The 16,150-nt window shown below is 30.7% G+C and overlaps 3 protein-coding genes across 6 annotated transcripts in view; 1 reads left to right on the top strand and 2 right to left on the bottom strand.

Moving 5' to 3' along the window:
- The window catches only part of LOC136988596 (solute carrier organic anion transporter family member 74D-like), a 55,586-nt gene extending 49,595 nt beyond the window's left edge, over positions 1–5,991 (bottom strand). The window contains exons 1-4 of one of the 4 annotated variants that reach the window (XM_067286493.1): positions 5,812–5,991; positions 5,680–5,717; positions 2,922–3,749; positions 680–769 (exon numbers count right to left, since the gene is read on the bottom strand). In XM_067286493.1, the coding sequence (XP_067142594.1) occupies positions 680–769; positions 2,922–3,749; positions 5,680–5,717; positions 5,812–5,846 (991 nt within the window). In that variant the 5' untranslated portion in view covers positions 5,847–5,991. Of the gene's footprint in view, positions 1–679; positions 770–2,921; positions 3,750–4,230; positions 4,577–4,811; positions 5,620–5,679; positions 5,718–5,811 lie in introns of those variants that run through there. The other 3 variants (XM_067286495.1, XM_067286494.1, XM_067286497.1) reach the window with 3 other exon arrangements.
- Rpn11 (regulatory particle non-ATPase 11) overlaps positions 1–16,150 on the top strand; it is a 129,811-nt gene that overhangs the window by 61,675 nt on the left and 51,986 nt on the right. The window lies entirely within an intron of this gene.
- LOC136988598 (uncharacterized protein MCAP_0864-like) lies at positions 8,048–14,685 on the bottom strand. The gene is made up of 4 exons (XM_067286499.1): positions 14,474–14,685; positions 9,393–10,937; positions 8,291–8,424; positions 8,048–8,201 (listed from the first exon to the last, which is right to left on the bottom strand). Exons 1-4 carry the CDS (start codon positions 14,487–14,489, stop codon positions 8,094–8,096), a joined length of 1,803 nt encoding a protein of 600 aa, XP_067142600.1. The 5' UTR covers positions 14,490–14,685; the 3' UTR covers positions 8,048–8,093.

The raw sequence follows: 16,150 nt of genomic DNA, 5'->3' as shown, positions 1-16,150 counted from the left end.
TTTTGATATAAACTTAAATTTATTTGAAATACGTTTTTAATAACGAAATTGTTTCAAAATTTGTGGCAGAAATGCTTGTGTTTGTCAATTATAGATAATGATGCTTAATGGAAATTTATTGTAATTATATTAATCATAACAATGAACAATTAAATTGAAATATATGTATATAAAATGGAAATGAATCAGTTAAAGACAATAGCAAATGTTTTTTTCCTCTCTCTCTCTCTCAGGCAATAGAAAAGCATATGTTCAACAACATTCTTGCATAATTTAATTTTATAATTATGTTTAAAAATAAATTTGATGATTTTCATAATATTTGCAAATGAAGTTTTTATTTTAAGTTTTATAATAATAATTCGAAATGTTTAAATTTTAGAAATTTTACTATTGAAACAATAAACGTATTAAAAATCTAGAATATTAAACATATCCAATTGGTAAAATGTTAACAGGTGTTTAATCTTGAAATTTTATCAAGCAGAAATTTTAAAATATCAAATTTTAAAGTTTATTTTGAACATTTCTGTTCTTGACTGTACACGACATTAATTTTTTGTTCTTAAAAAAAGTGCTTTTATTTTTCTTTTTTGAGATTTCAGTTATGAGTTTCATTTAATTTTATTTACACATAAAGTTAAATATTTTAAAAATAATTATATTATACATAACTTACCAAATGGAAAATTAACATATATACTTGTACAGAATGAACCCAGTAAGAAACCAAATACGGGACCAAATATTCTGACACCGATTGTTATTCCTGAAAATTATTAGTAAAAAAAATTCATTTATTATTTTTCTATTTAAGTTCTCTATATAGTTATATTAATTTAATACTTATTTACGTTAAAAATTTCATAAATAAATTAATTAAAAATTATTATTAATATTGAAAATCAAAGTATAATACCTTGAAAATTTTTCCATTGTCATAATATTTAGATTATTATTAAATTATGAACTGAAATTATTTCAGTAAATAAGATTTTCGACTTGTACACCAGAAATAAATAGTATTACTTAACTAACTCTATGCTGAGTAATTAAAGAACTTTGCTAAAATAAGCTACAAGAAGAAAAATGCAGGATGGTTGAACTAGATTTAAATTAAAATTATAATGTTAACAAACTACACTGGTTTAATAATAAATAATTATAATATAATCATATTCAGAGACAATTATATTGTAAACATCTGTTTAATACAATTTTTGCTACAGCTAGCATTTATTATATATATATAATTAAAAATTTTTTCAGTATCATTTAAATATAAATAATAAATTGTGTATATTTAAAATATTTCACGACGTGGATGCATCCAGGTTCAATTCACTCGACATCTCTTGAATCAATGTATCCTTTTAACATTGCATTGCATTCAAGGTTAATTCAATTGTTCATCATTTTAAAAGCCAGTTTTTATGGTTTCTGAAAGTTCAATTCAGTTATTAACTCTTTTTAGAAGACAAACTGATTTAGGAATTGCTGTAAGTCATTTATTAACGTCAATAGAAATAAGAATCAAAAATTGCTACCATATGTGAAAATAAAATAAATATTTTGAAAATTTCTTAAATTCTTAAAAAGCAACTAGACCAAGTCATCCAATCAGTGGTGTTAATAGGTTATCTAGTGCATAAACAGTGTGCTAGATTTTATGATATTGGGTGGAACTTTATTGTAATTTTTTGGTCAAAATATTGATAGAAAAACTAAATATCGTTATGTTTTTGAATTTAATAAAATGTGGATATTAATTTTTAAAAATATATTCCATGAAATCATTTTCATAAATCTTAGTTATACTATATTAAGACAATTATGCTTGTAATTGTCATTAAATAAAAATAATCAAATGATAGGATAAAAGATTTTAATTCTAGTATGTATTTCATTTACAATCTTTTCTTCAGTATTATAATATATATCTCTACAATAAACAAAAAGATATTTGCTTATTATCTGATTATCTAATGATATGCTTTACTGATTTTATTATTAAAATTAATAATAATAATAGTATTTATAAATGTAATATATTTAAAAAATCTTTTTACATTTCAAACTATATCAATATATTGAAGAATATTGTCAATAACAGAACTCGATTTTCTGGGTATGAGGTGAACAGATCAAAACACAAACATTTATACTGTGTATTTTTCTCTTTTGAATGTTTTCAAAATTACAAAATGTCTTTTTTAGGACAATCATCTTCAGAAAAACATATGTTTCTACTTCATGTTTTGATTTGTTCGTCTCATACTCAGAAAACTGATTTCTGTTACTGATAACATTAAAGGTGGCATATGGCATTTTACCTATGCAATAATTAAGAATATTTTTAGTTTTTAAATTATTCAGTAAAGCATACAAATTATAATAATTTGCCAACAAATAAATAAAACGTTTCACTTTATGCTTCACTTTATCAATTGGTTTCTTGCATATTTGTTGTAGAATATGATTCATAAAACAAAAAATTTCTATTAATTTTATATTATTTTTAATTTTCAAACAAAATTTAATTGATTAATTAAAAGCATATCATTAAGTTTAAAAGAATTGCTTATTGTACTTAATACAGTATACTTAATAATGTTTATATTAAGAAAATTAAAAATATTTTCAATATATATATATATATATATATATATATATATATATATAAGAGATTTACGATAATGTAGCTTCTGCCCAAATTTATACGAACTGAGTTGTGAGTTTCATTTAATTTTATTAAATATTATAGCGATTTTTCTTTATACTAAACTATTTTGGAATATTTCTTTTTAGTAAGAAATAGTATAAGTTCAATTTTTACTTATTGTCTAATTTAAAATTTATAAGTTTCCAAATCAAGTAAAATAATCTCTTTCTACGTTCACAATTCAAATAAAATAACTTACCAAAATACAAAGGAGATTCTCTCGTGGCAACATTATCATCAATATACGGAATTCCTAAAGTATAGACAGCAGTCGCTCCAATCCCAATGAAAAGCAGACTAATGAAAAACACTGCAAGAACTGCATTGGTGATTCGAGTCTGCTGAATCGACACTTCTATAGAATCACATTTGGAAAATTCCGCAGTCACCGGAGATTTAAAAGTTTCGTTGCCGAACGTCGTCTCGCCGGTGATATTCTCCGACAGGTGACAGAGACGGGGAGCGTGTTTCGACGCGGTGGAATTGGCATTCAGAGACCGAACGTCTCCGCCAAACAAGAAATGCGGCATGGAACACAGAACGGAGGAAAACGCAAAAACCACCATGCCACAAGCTATCCATTTTGGTCTGTGTCCCTGTCCTCCGTAGTACGTAAGTAACAGAGCACCACCTATTTGTCCGATCTCCGTCGCAGACATGATGATACCCGTCGTCTTACTTTGAATCTGATAGAGTTTTTCGATAGTCGTCAGAACACTAACAAAATAGGTATAATACATACCCTGCAACACACTGGTTAAACAAAACACAATTAAGAAAGTCTTTTTGTTAGCAAAACTTCGAAACAGCTTGGGCCTAAACGACCACAGACCGCAGGTGTAATCTCGTGCATCCGCATAATGCTGTATGGGACATTCTAAGGCACAGAGGGCATCTTGCTGTCCGATCGAGTGTCGTCCGTTGGTCACCTTACGACTTCCGTTGACCGCACTCTTTCCGTTGTTGAGCTCCACGTTGGCCGAACCGACGACGGGACACTTATCCATTTTTCGGCGTTCTCTTATATCTAGAAAGAGTAAACAATGAGTCGGGCGACCGCGTCTCTATCCGTCTAATCTACCGTCCCTTAATTTTAAGTCGACTAATACGACGGTTAAAATTTAAATAACAACTTTAAAACGACACACCACAACAGAAATATCAGAAATGCAAACAATACATAAATAGAAACCGGTAGTCCGAGAAAAAATAATAATAATTTAAAAAACGTTTGGAATATTTAAAAATACAGTTTACCAAGGAAATAAATTACAAGGTTGTTAAAGAGAGGCTTGTTTACAGATTAGATAATAACTTATATGGTAATTCACGTAATTTAAATCTATCTTAATCTGAAAATGGGGTTAAGAATAGTCAGTCTAGTTGTTACCAACCGAAAATTAACATATTGACTTAATAGGACAGAATTGTGTTTTCGAATGACAGGCACGCTTAATGACAGGATACGTAGATGTGTACATGCCAACCAAACCGTTCGGGATTCTTACCGAACGGATTAATTTCTGTTGTCGGGTGCAGTCGATATATTCTTATCTTATCCTATCAACACGGGCGAGCGAAGATATTCCGCAAAACGATCGAAACGCCGAAGTACTTTGAGCTTGTTTTCCGCCGTACGACCTCGTTTTCTCTAACCAGTCACCCGTTATCGACACCAAATCACAACCACACATTATCCACAACTACGCTACGGTACATACGAGGCAACGGATACTACCGAGTCCGTTCACTCGCCTCACGTTTGTCTTTTTTTCCATCCGAAAATGCCCCTCTCTCTCTCTCTCTTCTCTCGCACGGCATTATCAATCGCCGCGACGAAAACGAAAGCGATCAATGAGGAAAAAACCCACCACACCACCACCTTTCCCGTCCCCTACACCGTTACGTAATCGCACCATTCGTCGACGTTCGTGCCGCATTTTTATCAACGCGAGTAAAAAACGTCAATGGAAGAAGAAAGTTGTCGGTTTCACGCTAGATATTTCATATGGCGTGAAACCGACAACTTTCTTTTCCATTGACTTTTTACTCGTGCTTAGGCTTAATATATTTAAAAGGCGTCACTCACCTCAACTTAAAGCATTCGCGGTTCCATCTAACGACTAGACGACGGAGGGCAAGTAAAGCTCCATTTCTATTTAGCATCTCGCGCGATTTTTTGGTAGTAGTAGCCTGGCGAGTTGCGACGATCGCACCGTGTGCACTCTCCACTATAGTCGATCGGCATCGGGACGAAGGCGAGGCTGTCGCTATCCGCGCGCACCGACAATTGCCGTCGTCGTCGTCGTCACGTGATCGCTCCCCTTTTAATGTATACCAACGGAGAAGGCTCCGGACCGTTTTGGAAATCCAGGGTTACGTGCTCGAGATGATAATCTGGCACCAAGTTCAATGCACCGCGCGGGTTTAGGGATGTCCGACCATCTGGCCAAAGTACGGAAACGTCGGCGATAAGGAAAGCAGAAGGAGAAGAAGAAGAAAAAACATATATATATATATATATATATATGTGTGTGTGTGTGTGTGTGTGTGTAGTGTAAAGTATAACGCAGTAGACGGGTCGAAAGCTGGACGGGATTTGTTTTGGTGATCCGAGTCGTTCACCTCGCGTCTGAATTTAGACGTCCCTATTTCTAGGGGAGAAGACTTTTGCCAACAAGACGATACCAAAATGCAACACTGGCTGGCAGGTACCGTAGTGACGTCACTAGAGATGTCAGGTTGCATTCACAGGTGCGTCTTCCATGAATTGCCAACACACGCTTCGGGAAAAAGCACCCGCGCGTTTTAAAAATCGCGTGCCATTTTTTTTTCGCCATAAACACACCATTAAATAAATTTAAATCGCCACGCGAAATTTACGATTTTAAACCAATAATTAAACGTAAAAGATTTAAATAAATAAATAAGGATAAAAGTAAACCGATCTGGATCACCTTCGCTTGGCAAACGTTGGAAAAACTCATCCGTCGACCTTGAAAGATGGGGAAAAAGGGAAAAAGAAAAAAAAACAAATAATATAAATATATATAGTAATTATTATTATAATAGTAATAAGTGAAATTTACAGAATGGCAAGTTTGTCTTTACTGTTTACGTGCATCTTTAGTCGATCTGGTGGCTTCTTTCTGTTGATCTTACCAGTTGAGCCGCGCTTCTGAGCTCCCGAATCGCAGTTCTAAAGCATTTAAAGACCCGCACACACCAAATCCACACTAGCTTCTACCTAACTGCTGTTGATGTGTAGTGCGGGAAAGGCTGTCTTCAAGGCCATCTCATGACAACGGCTATGTAGAATTTGCAGTATTCTCTTGACCTTGAATCCAAACTGGTTTCTGATCTTTACTTCTCTTAAATATATATATATATACTGTATATATATGTATTATTATACACCCTATATAGCCCTATATATTTATTACATACGTGAGTATTAATAAATAAATAAATAATCTCCCACACGTTTTGTATCTTAGAATTTATAAGGTTAGGGGAATTAAAATAATATCTTAATAATAAAAAATGGGGGCTAAATTAATTACTCGAAATTCTTGCCAATTATACAGGATAAAATATTCTTTCTTTTTTTTTATTCGCGTAATTAAAAATCGATATTTTAACGTTAAAGCAGGAATGAAGGGGTTAACGACCCGTTTCCGGAAAAAAAAAATAAAAAAAAAAGATAATTTTCGCCAATCAAGTAGGGCGAGGGTGTTCTACTCGTTCACCCATGCTGTAAAAAAATAATAATAAAATACTTTTACTCGCGATACTATTCGTACTTTTAAGAGATTTATCGCGAAATTATTAGAGATGTAGAATGATATACAAACAAGGCCAAGGAAATATTTTGACCAGAGATACAAGGTCAAGGCGATCTTTTGAGTTCCTAAATCATAAACACGATGGTTATTGGAGACGTTGTTTGGTTTAAAAAACGGATTGTGTAATGGAAACGAACATATACATAGTTTTAGATTAAGAAAAGAAATAATAAACTGAGTTTTAGTATTTCGTAGAACGGTTCTATAAGATGTACCGATTGGCGTTTGAGATCTTCATTCTTATCTGATTATTACATCATTATTCCACGCTGCTTAATAATTATTTTAAGCATGCTAAGCGAGATTTTTACGTAACAAAACCAGAAAAACTTCTACGTTAAAAAAAAAATAATAATAATGTAAAATAAACTGTTAAAATGTCGAATTTATATATTGAATGTAACATTGCTTTGTACTACGTCACAAGTAAATTTTTCAAATTGTAATACGTTGTGTGACGTGTGTATGAGGTTTTCATGCTTAAGTTAGTTTTCGTGTAGTTATCTCGCCGCTACTTAATAATTAATTTATACGTTGTGGACGGAATTGCGTATAACACAGGAGAATTGTATATAATATAAAGTACAGATTGATAAAAGAAAATAACGTATAACGAGATGAATTTATTTATTGTTTTTTTTTAAATTTAAAAAGAAATAAATTTAGTTTCTGTAATAAATTTCTATTTATCTCGGGATTATTTTTCGTTTCATGTGAATACAACTTTAATGATCAACAAGAGGAAAAGTTAAATGCGGTAAATTATCTATGAAGCGATTAATTAAAATTTGTTTATTTTTTTTTACAGAATGCTTATTATATACCGCTTATAAAACTATATTCAGAAGTTAGTTTGTTTTTTATATATATTTATATATTTTAAATAAAGAAGACGAGTCGAACGTAAGGTATCATCGGGGTGATAGAAAGATGTTTAGATGAGCCATTAGTGGAATGTTCTCATCCGTTAATTTATTACGCAACTTTGGACCCGTTATACTCGTAGTTCAATGAGCGATTGGGTTTTATGTAACTTGTCCAATCTCCTAATCATTTTTCTTCTCGAATGATATAATGTTAAAGAGTGCATTGCACGAAACGGAACGTTGGTAGGAACCATAGGCGTCCCCAGATATGAAGGTCACCAATAAACGAAATACCCGCTCAAGGTTGATAAGATGCAACCTTCCCTAAGGCCATCTTGTCATCAAACGGTCTTTCAACTTTTCTGACCAAAGATGAAGCGAGGTGTAAGATAACATACTTTTTTCTCCTCTTCTCATCTTTTGATTGTCTGATGCTTTGTCATACGAGCAGAATATTTGTATAACGTCTATAATTTTATGACGTCAATGGGATAATTATATTTTTCCTTTTATATTATCATCTTTTTCCTTTTTCCATTCCGTCAAACGTGGGTGATCTACAAGAAATTTGTTAATGACAATTTTTCTTCGTTTTATATGATTATTAGCTTAGATGTGTCGACTAATTGAAACTGTTTTTTATTGTTTTCTTTGTTTTTGTTACAGATTGTAAGAGTATCTCCCGACTTGGCTGTAATTGTGTACTGTGATCGCTTCGAGAGTGTTTACGGGGGAATCGTTTTCTTCCATTACTTCTCGTAGATTCAACTAGAAAAAAAGCAAGAAAACTCACGTAATTAGAAGCTGTATATAGGCCTATATATATATATATATACACACACTCTTAAATATCTTACTTTTCGCTTTGTAGATCGATTCTTGACAGGTCTTCGTGCTGTAGAACTAACTACTCTATCCATTTTTGAGGTTCTAGATTTGTCTCGTGGTTTCTTTCGTAATTTCCAACGGTGGAAAATGTAAACTGATAATCCTATAAATATTTTATAAATGTGAGCATGTTATTAAATAATTCTTGCGAAAGCATCCATAATAAATAATAAAAGAATTCACTGAATCTCTACACGAACCCGATGGAAAATCGATAACCATTGATAGTACGCTTATCGTTTTGTATGAATACAGTACGTACTGTACTACATATATTTATAAATTAGTATGCAAAAATATCGCGGATAATGTCGCAATTTGGGAAGTTATGATGCATTTTTACTGATTAATATCGACCTTTAAGTCGTAGTTACTTTAAATTTTTGCAATGTCCAAGTTCTTTTATCAAATTGATATCGAAAAATATTAATTTTACAAATAATACCATGGTTCAAGAGTTGTATCCGGAAAATTTTTATAAAGATATTATTATGAAATTTTAAAAATTTATCGCATAAAATAAACTGTAGCTTTAACTAAGGTAGCATCTCCGATAGAAAAATCAATTCAACGGCTCTTGAATTGACCTTGAATTTGAGATGGAAAAAAAAATTTTCTGATTCTTCGTATCGATTTTACGTAGTGAATTTTCATCGATCGATTAATTTAACGATTAGATCGATCGACGGTTGATAGAGAAGAGTTTTACGTCAGACAGTCTGAAGAGCAAAACATTTAACTTTTCTTTAATAAAACTAAATTATCAAACTAAATGAAAGATTAATGCTCCCTTATAAACAATCTATAATATTTATTTTAACATTTTTATTAAGTTTCTCTGTTTTATGTTCGAGAAACAGTGACTCGATTATTTATATAGTTGCCCTCGACCTACAAGTGATGACAAGTAGGACTATCAAGATGTTGAAATTATCCATGTTGGAATTTTTCCTTTCGACTTTACATGGTCATTAATTCAATAAAGAATGACAGTAATAAATGTACAATGGTCATTCTTGTGAGTTATTCTCTGTTTAGTTTCTTAGAATAACAAGAGAATAATTATCTTACCTGTTGTTATTCCTACAATTGTCACCAGACCGACGATGATTCCTATTAAAATACCCGTTGTTAGAAGAATAGAGGTCGATTTACTCAAACATTTGCTGCTGTCTGTCAAGCAGATAAAATTTGTTGAATTATCTTGAAGGACATCCAGATCTGAATTGGATAATTCATCTGGTAATGTCTCTCTTAACGTTTCTTGTACTTTTCGATTTCTGTCTTTCAATTCATTTAAATCTTCAATATTGTTCATTTCTGTTCCTTTTTCGTATTGAGAACCGTTTTTATTTGTATCGTTATCGTTTCCTTCAATAATACTTTTAGGGAATTGGCCATTTTGTATTGTGTCCTCGATTTTGATTTCATTTAATTCGTTTTCCTGAACACTTTCCTCGTTTGTCTTTTCTATTTTACGATTCGTTTCCTCGCGACTGCTCTTCACTTTTTTACTTTCGCTTCGTTCTTCGTTGTTTTCCACCGACATTATTTGCTTCCTATTTTTCTCTAAATTCACTTCTCCATCCTCTATTTCCGTTTTAAGGTTAATTTTTCTATTCTCGCCATCATCCTTCGTTTCTTTCTTACTCTCGGTATCGCCATCATCGCTATTCCCGACCACATTACCCAAATCTGTTTTCACGGTAGTAACTTCCTCCATTTTAATATCTTTTAAACTTGCTTCAGCATCATCGACTTTAACTACAGAACTCGTTTTCTCTGTTTCAAGCACGTGTTTCATATTTTCTTTTTTATCGTCGTCATTAAAATTTTTTCCTTTATCTGTAGATCCATCTTGATCGAACGATTCCGATTTTGAGATTAATTGCCTTTCTTGTAATCCTTCGACATTTTTATGAACTTTTTCTTTTTTCTCTGTTTCATCGTCACTCTTATGGTTAATTTCTTCTTTTTCTGTATCTGCGACTTCATATTTTTCAGTTGTAGTATCGATTATTTCTATTTTCTTTTCGTTTTTTATAGCTTTAATATCTACTTTATCGTTATTCCTAATGGCTGTTTGTTCATTTTCTGTTTCAATTCCTTCCTCTAGAGCGGTTGTTTCATTTTTAGAAACACTTTCTTCGTTTTTCTTATTCCTTTTTTCGTACGTAACGCTTTTAACTTCGGTTTCCTCGGTATTAGGATTAAATTCTACATCTTTGGTTAATATATCATCTTCTACATCAATTTTAGTTAAATTTATCGTTTTGGCAACTATATCATCTCTTACATTCTTCTGCAGGAGATCGAAGAGATTTATACTTTCTTTTAAAGATTTGTTATCCAAGAAGAGATTCGAAACTGTTTTGGTATCATTAAATTCTTCGGGAAACAATACAGGATAATTAAAACGTGGTAAAAATAAATTATGTCTTTGCGAGTTTCTTAAAATTGGATTTATTAGAGACTCTTCAGTAGAGAAAAGATTTCTCCATCTTGAAGCAAAGAAAGGATTTGGATCGGTTCTTGGTAGAGATGCTTCGGAGAAGAAACTATCAGAAATTAAATATGATGAATTAAATAAACTAAGTAGATAAATAAAGACGAAACCTGAAAAGATAAAGAAGAAAATGTCAGAATTTTTATGTAATATTCTGCTGTAAAACAAACATTATGAAATTATTATGGCAAGTTGACTATTAATATACGTTCATTGCCATCACCTTTTATACATACGAGCCATAAATATAGAAAAATAGTTATATTTAAATATATCATAAGCAATGAACGAATACATCTTCGTGTACAAGTTCATTGCTCTCTCAATATTAAAAACAGATATAGCGGTGAATTTATTATTTATAACTAAGCAAACGTAAATTGTTTCATAAAAATAAGCTTTAAAATATACATATATATATATATATATATATATATATATATATCACGGAGATATAATAATAAAATATTGCATCGATAAAACTATATTCTTATCGATTTTTTTCTCGTGTCTTCATCCCAGGATGGAGAATATAACACGAGAAATATTAAAATTCTTCACGTTTATTTTTAAAAAGAAAGCTGAAAAAATTATGTAAGATATATAAATATAATTGCACAATTCCTAGAAATAACAGAACAGAATCCCTTATGAACTGTCCTAAAAAAAAAAAAAAATTAGATATAAATTATAAATGCCGCTTATTCAATCAAAACCTTGATGTTCCTAGAAGGCATTTTACATTCTTGACAATAATATTAAATTTATATTATGTATCTTAAACTAGATCACGAAATAATTAGCATGATTACATTTTAATAATAATAAAGTTCCTATTCTAATTTTCCTTTCTTCGAAATTTTCTCCATTTTTTAACGGTCGTTTTTAACGAAGCCGTTAAAAAAATGGCCGTTTATTATTCAAATTTTCAAAAAATAAATAATAATAATAATCGTTTTCTGAGGTTATTAACCATTCATTATTTTTAACCGCCGCTTACAAAATATGTAATCTATGTTTGCGTACTTTACTAGAGAAAAATATTGATTATCGGCTAACTAACGTGAATGTACTGTAGTACATCTACTGTACATCTGCCATATAAATGTAAATAACATTTGTAGTGTTTTCAATACAGGAATAAGAAAAATAAACAAATAAATTATATATTTTTTCCTGGTATATATTGATTTAAGATACTTAAATGTATTTAATTACTGTTAATTACATTTCGAATGGTTATGTTATGTACTCTTAATACACGAAAAACTCTTGCAAAACTCTTTATCTAGTTATATAACTGGAAGTTTTATTTATGTTTCGTTTCTATCATAACTTATAAGCCTACGAAATGTTTAAAATTATCTCCCTTTTTTTAAAATTTTAACTTGCTCTACTCGTACACTTTATGAATTAAAAAAATCACGAATGATTGGTTATCATGTGATAAACAGTTATTTTGAATGAAATTTTTATTATCTAGTTTTAGACAGGAAATAATCTAAAACAAGTTTCAAACTAATTTAGATGCAAAACTGTATTGAAGATTCTTTATATTCAAGGTCTACTTCATCTTGATTGATAGAATTTTTTTGCCTAAAATTTATAAATATCTTCATGAATATACTAGTTTCTATTCAATACCTAAACCCAAATGCAATCAATGTTGCAAGATTAAATTATAACAGCTGTAGAACCGTACTACAACAATACGCTGTAAAGGTAACCATTTACAGCATTATATATACAGTATATATATTGTTGCATCATGGTCTTAGTGATAATTTCTATAATCATTTTAGTAAGAATTTAAAATAAAACAGCGTAAAAATATATAATAACCTTGGTTAGATTATAGCTTATTTATAACATTGTTATATTCTTAACGTAAGTTTATAAATGGGTTATAAATAATGTTGCAACGAATAGTATATTCGGCCAGGAGCGTGGCCGAATAGCCGAATATTCGGCCAAACTATTCGGCATGATTAACGCACGTACGAAAATTGGCGCGCAAACCGCATTATGGCAAGGATCGCGCCTGCTCTCTATTGGCCCGCTGTCACTACGCTTCGCCAATCGAGTTAATTCTTGACAGTTGTAGCGGACATACACGAGTGTCATGGCAGTACGTGATAAATGATGATATCAAATGTGGATAACAATGGAAATACCTACACGTGTAAATAACGGAAAAAGAATAGAGAAGGACCGCGAAGCGAAAATGCGAAAATAAATATGAAATTGATTCGATAACGTAATGGAACAAGTCGAGGCAGCTTATTGGCGCGAAATTCGCGGCCGTCAATGCCAAATAATTGTTCTCAAGACTTCGGAAAGCTAAATGCTTGTAATGAAAGCCACTTAGCGTGCACGGGCGAAAGCCTGGGGCCGTTCGGGCTACCAAGCTGTCTCGAATCTGTGAAATCATAACTGTGACTTGTACCGATGTCCTATCTGTCTCTTTTCTCCGTTAACACTAGGCTATGTGTCACGTAATTGTAAAATTAGAAATCTTTTCTTAGCACGCCTAAACTTTAGAAAAGGAACACGCCCTCAAACTTTTAAGTTTCTAGCACCGGTAGTAGTACCGAATACGGAATAGTAACCGAATATTCGTTGCATAACTAGTTATAAAGTATTGTATAACATAATACTTGCATATAAATTATCATTATATTCAAAAATGTATATGCTAGAAATATGTTTTATGCTTAAGAAAGTCATCGTTAAACCTCTTCTGACAGTCGGATTTCGTGTTAAGAGTTTTAAATCATATTAATTTCGAAGTATGTTTATACTGAAATCATCGATGCACGAACAAGTCATTTGGCATAAAGAGACGCCATTATTCTTTTCTTGTTAGACATATGAGAACGTGATACGCATCTTTGTTGTTTGTATCTTTTATAACATCCCACGATTCTCTTTTTAATAAACGTGCCCTTATCTTAAAAGCACAGCCTATGTTTAGAACGAAGAGAAACAAAATACAAATCGTGATATGGTTAAAGATACTTCCGAAAACAAAAGAAAAATTTAGATCAGAACAGAAGAAGAAAAAAAAAATAGCATTAACTTTCTTTTAAAAATAGGAATGATAAATAGGTCTGTTCGATTTTAGGACATAAACGTTTTAAGTCGGCCATCTTGCCTTTGGTTCTGACAGATGACGAAGCGGTCATTTCTCAAAATTCCGTGGTTGAATTTCTACGTGCAGAATGGCAGTAAACAACTGTCAAATAGGCCATGTTGTTGACAGCAAAGAGGCCTGTTTGATACCCTCATTTTATCGACTCACTTTGTCCTGAATTCCAGAAAATATCCCCAGGTGAACAAACACAGCAACAGTTGTTAACAGAAAATCCTCTAACGAACTAAAACTAAAAGAATACATACTCCAATATCTTTTACCGAATTGTTTTTGTGAACAAAAGCCTATTTCGCCAAGATCTCAGCCAGAGATTAAAAAAAAGTTCTCGCAGTTGTATCAGTTTTACACTTCCTGGTAAGAAAAGTTGATAATGGAAAACACGACTGGAAATGACGTTATTTAGGTTACTTATGCACATATCTTTAGAAAAATGGATTAAATAGTTGATAGAATATTTAAATTTCCGCATTAAACTTTAAAACTTAAACTTACCTAGACGAAACGACATTATAGTGAAGAAAACGACAAAATTTCCAACGACCCCGCTCTACTTTTCCTATGTCCTTGGTTTGCTTAAACTCTGTGTACCTTACTAGTATTACCTGTTCAAACGGTATTTTTCACTAATATTATTGATTTCAAAATTTAATTAGATTATAACTATATTTTGCGTTAGAAAAAATCGTTATACAATTAAATCATTCATAAATTCCAACAGAAATTTGCGTGTTAACAGATGCTTATTCTTAATGCTTTCGCCAGTTCTTTTTTTAAAGGAAATGATAAATAAGATTTTCTTAAAGCATTTTTATTTAAAAATATTTTTATAGAGAAACCTAGGTTAACATAGAACTTGTTCTTTTATTCAAAAAACAGGTGCACAGATTTACGATGAAAAGTCATCTTTGTCATGAAAATGATTGCAGGATATTATCCAATTATCTATTATTCTTTTCCTTTTTTGTATATATATATATATATTTCACTTTTTCCTTCGTAGGAAATTAAATTTTTTGCCTTTTATACATTGTAGTTTTGTTATTTTAAGTATAGGAATAAAACGCATCTGGTTGGAATTTTTCCTCCTCTATCACTAGCTCTAGGCTTTAAAAAAAAAAAAAAAAAAAGTAAAACTCGATTTTATGCCTGGGGTTACTTAAATAAATAAAAAAAAAAAAGTATATATTTCTTTTTGCTTAAACGTTACTAGGAAATTAAAGTTTCCTTGATAAAATTCAATTTAACTTTTCTTCTTATATAATTATTCAATTAACTTTGTTATATTCTTTCTTATTCAGTTAACAATAAAATATCCAGTTCAGTACATACCAAGTAACATTATTGACTAGGCATGGCTCCATTCTTTGAAAAAGCTTCATCAAAAAAAAAAAGGAAAGAAAGAGAAAAAACTTGAAAAATCTGTTCCATATACAGTAGATTTGATAAAATTCTAACAGTTGATAAACTGCATTAGCATAGATACTTTTCATTAAGCTTTAGTCTATATTCAGATATTTAGCCTACATTTAATAATCTACTTATATATCAAATGCATATTCTGTATATATATACAACTAAATATATCTATGAATATAAATATATTATCAGTTAAATAGATCTAAAGTATCACCAATATAGATTTTACAGTATAGAAGATGGTTATCTGATGCTTAAAGCTATATTCAACCATAGAAAAAATATAAGTTATGTAAAGTGTGAGCTGATTAAAATTATATTTTTTCATGTAATTTAATATTTTATTACTTCTTTTTTTTTTAAAAGAAAATTAATTAATTAATATACTTTAACTGTTTTCTATATAATTGGTAGGATGTAAAATGCTGGAAACTACCATTTGTGAACAGTAATTTGATCATAATTCTTGAATTATGATCAAATTTAATACTTAATTAATTGAAATTTTATTGAACAAAACTCTTAATATATTATTCAACATACTAAAAAAATATCATAAATGATTGTTAAATAAAGGGAATAAAATTTTTCTTGCTGGAGATAAAAATAAATTAGGTCAAAGCCCACATTTTAAGAGCATAGAGTACTTTTAAGAAGTTCAAATTTACACAATCATATATTCTGAATAGTTAGTGACTTGTTTTATCTGATTGGCAGTGAATAATGTGTTATGTAAAAGATGCGTAGGTCTGA

The sequence above is a fragment of the Centruroides vittatus genome, unplaced genomic scaffold (genome assembly GCF_030686945.1).
Source record: "Centruroides vittatus isolate TY-2023 unplaced genomic scaffold, ASM3068694v2 scaffold_3315, whole genome shotgun sequence".
Classification (NCBI taxonomy): Eukaryota; Metazoa; Arthropoda; class Arachnida; order Scorpiones; family Buthidae; genus Centruroides; species Centruroides vittatus.
This window is presented reverse-complemented; position numbering and strand designations above follow the sequence as displayed.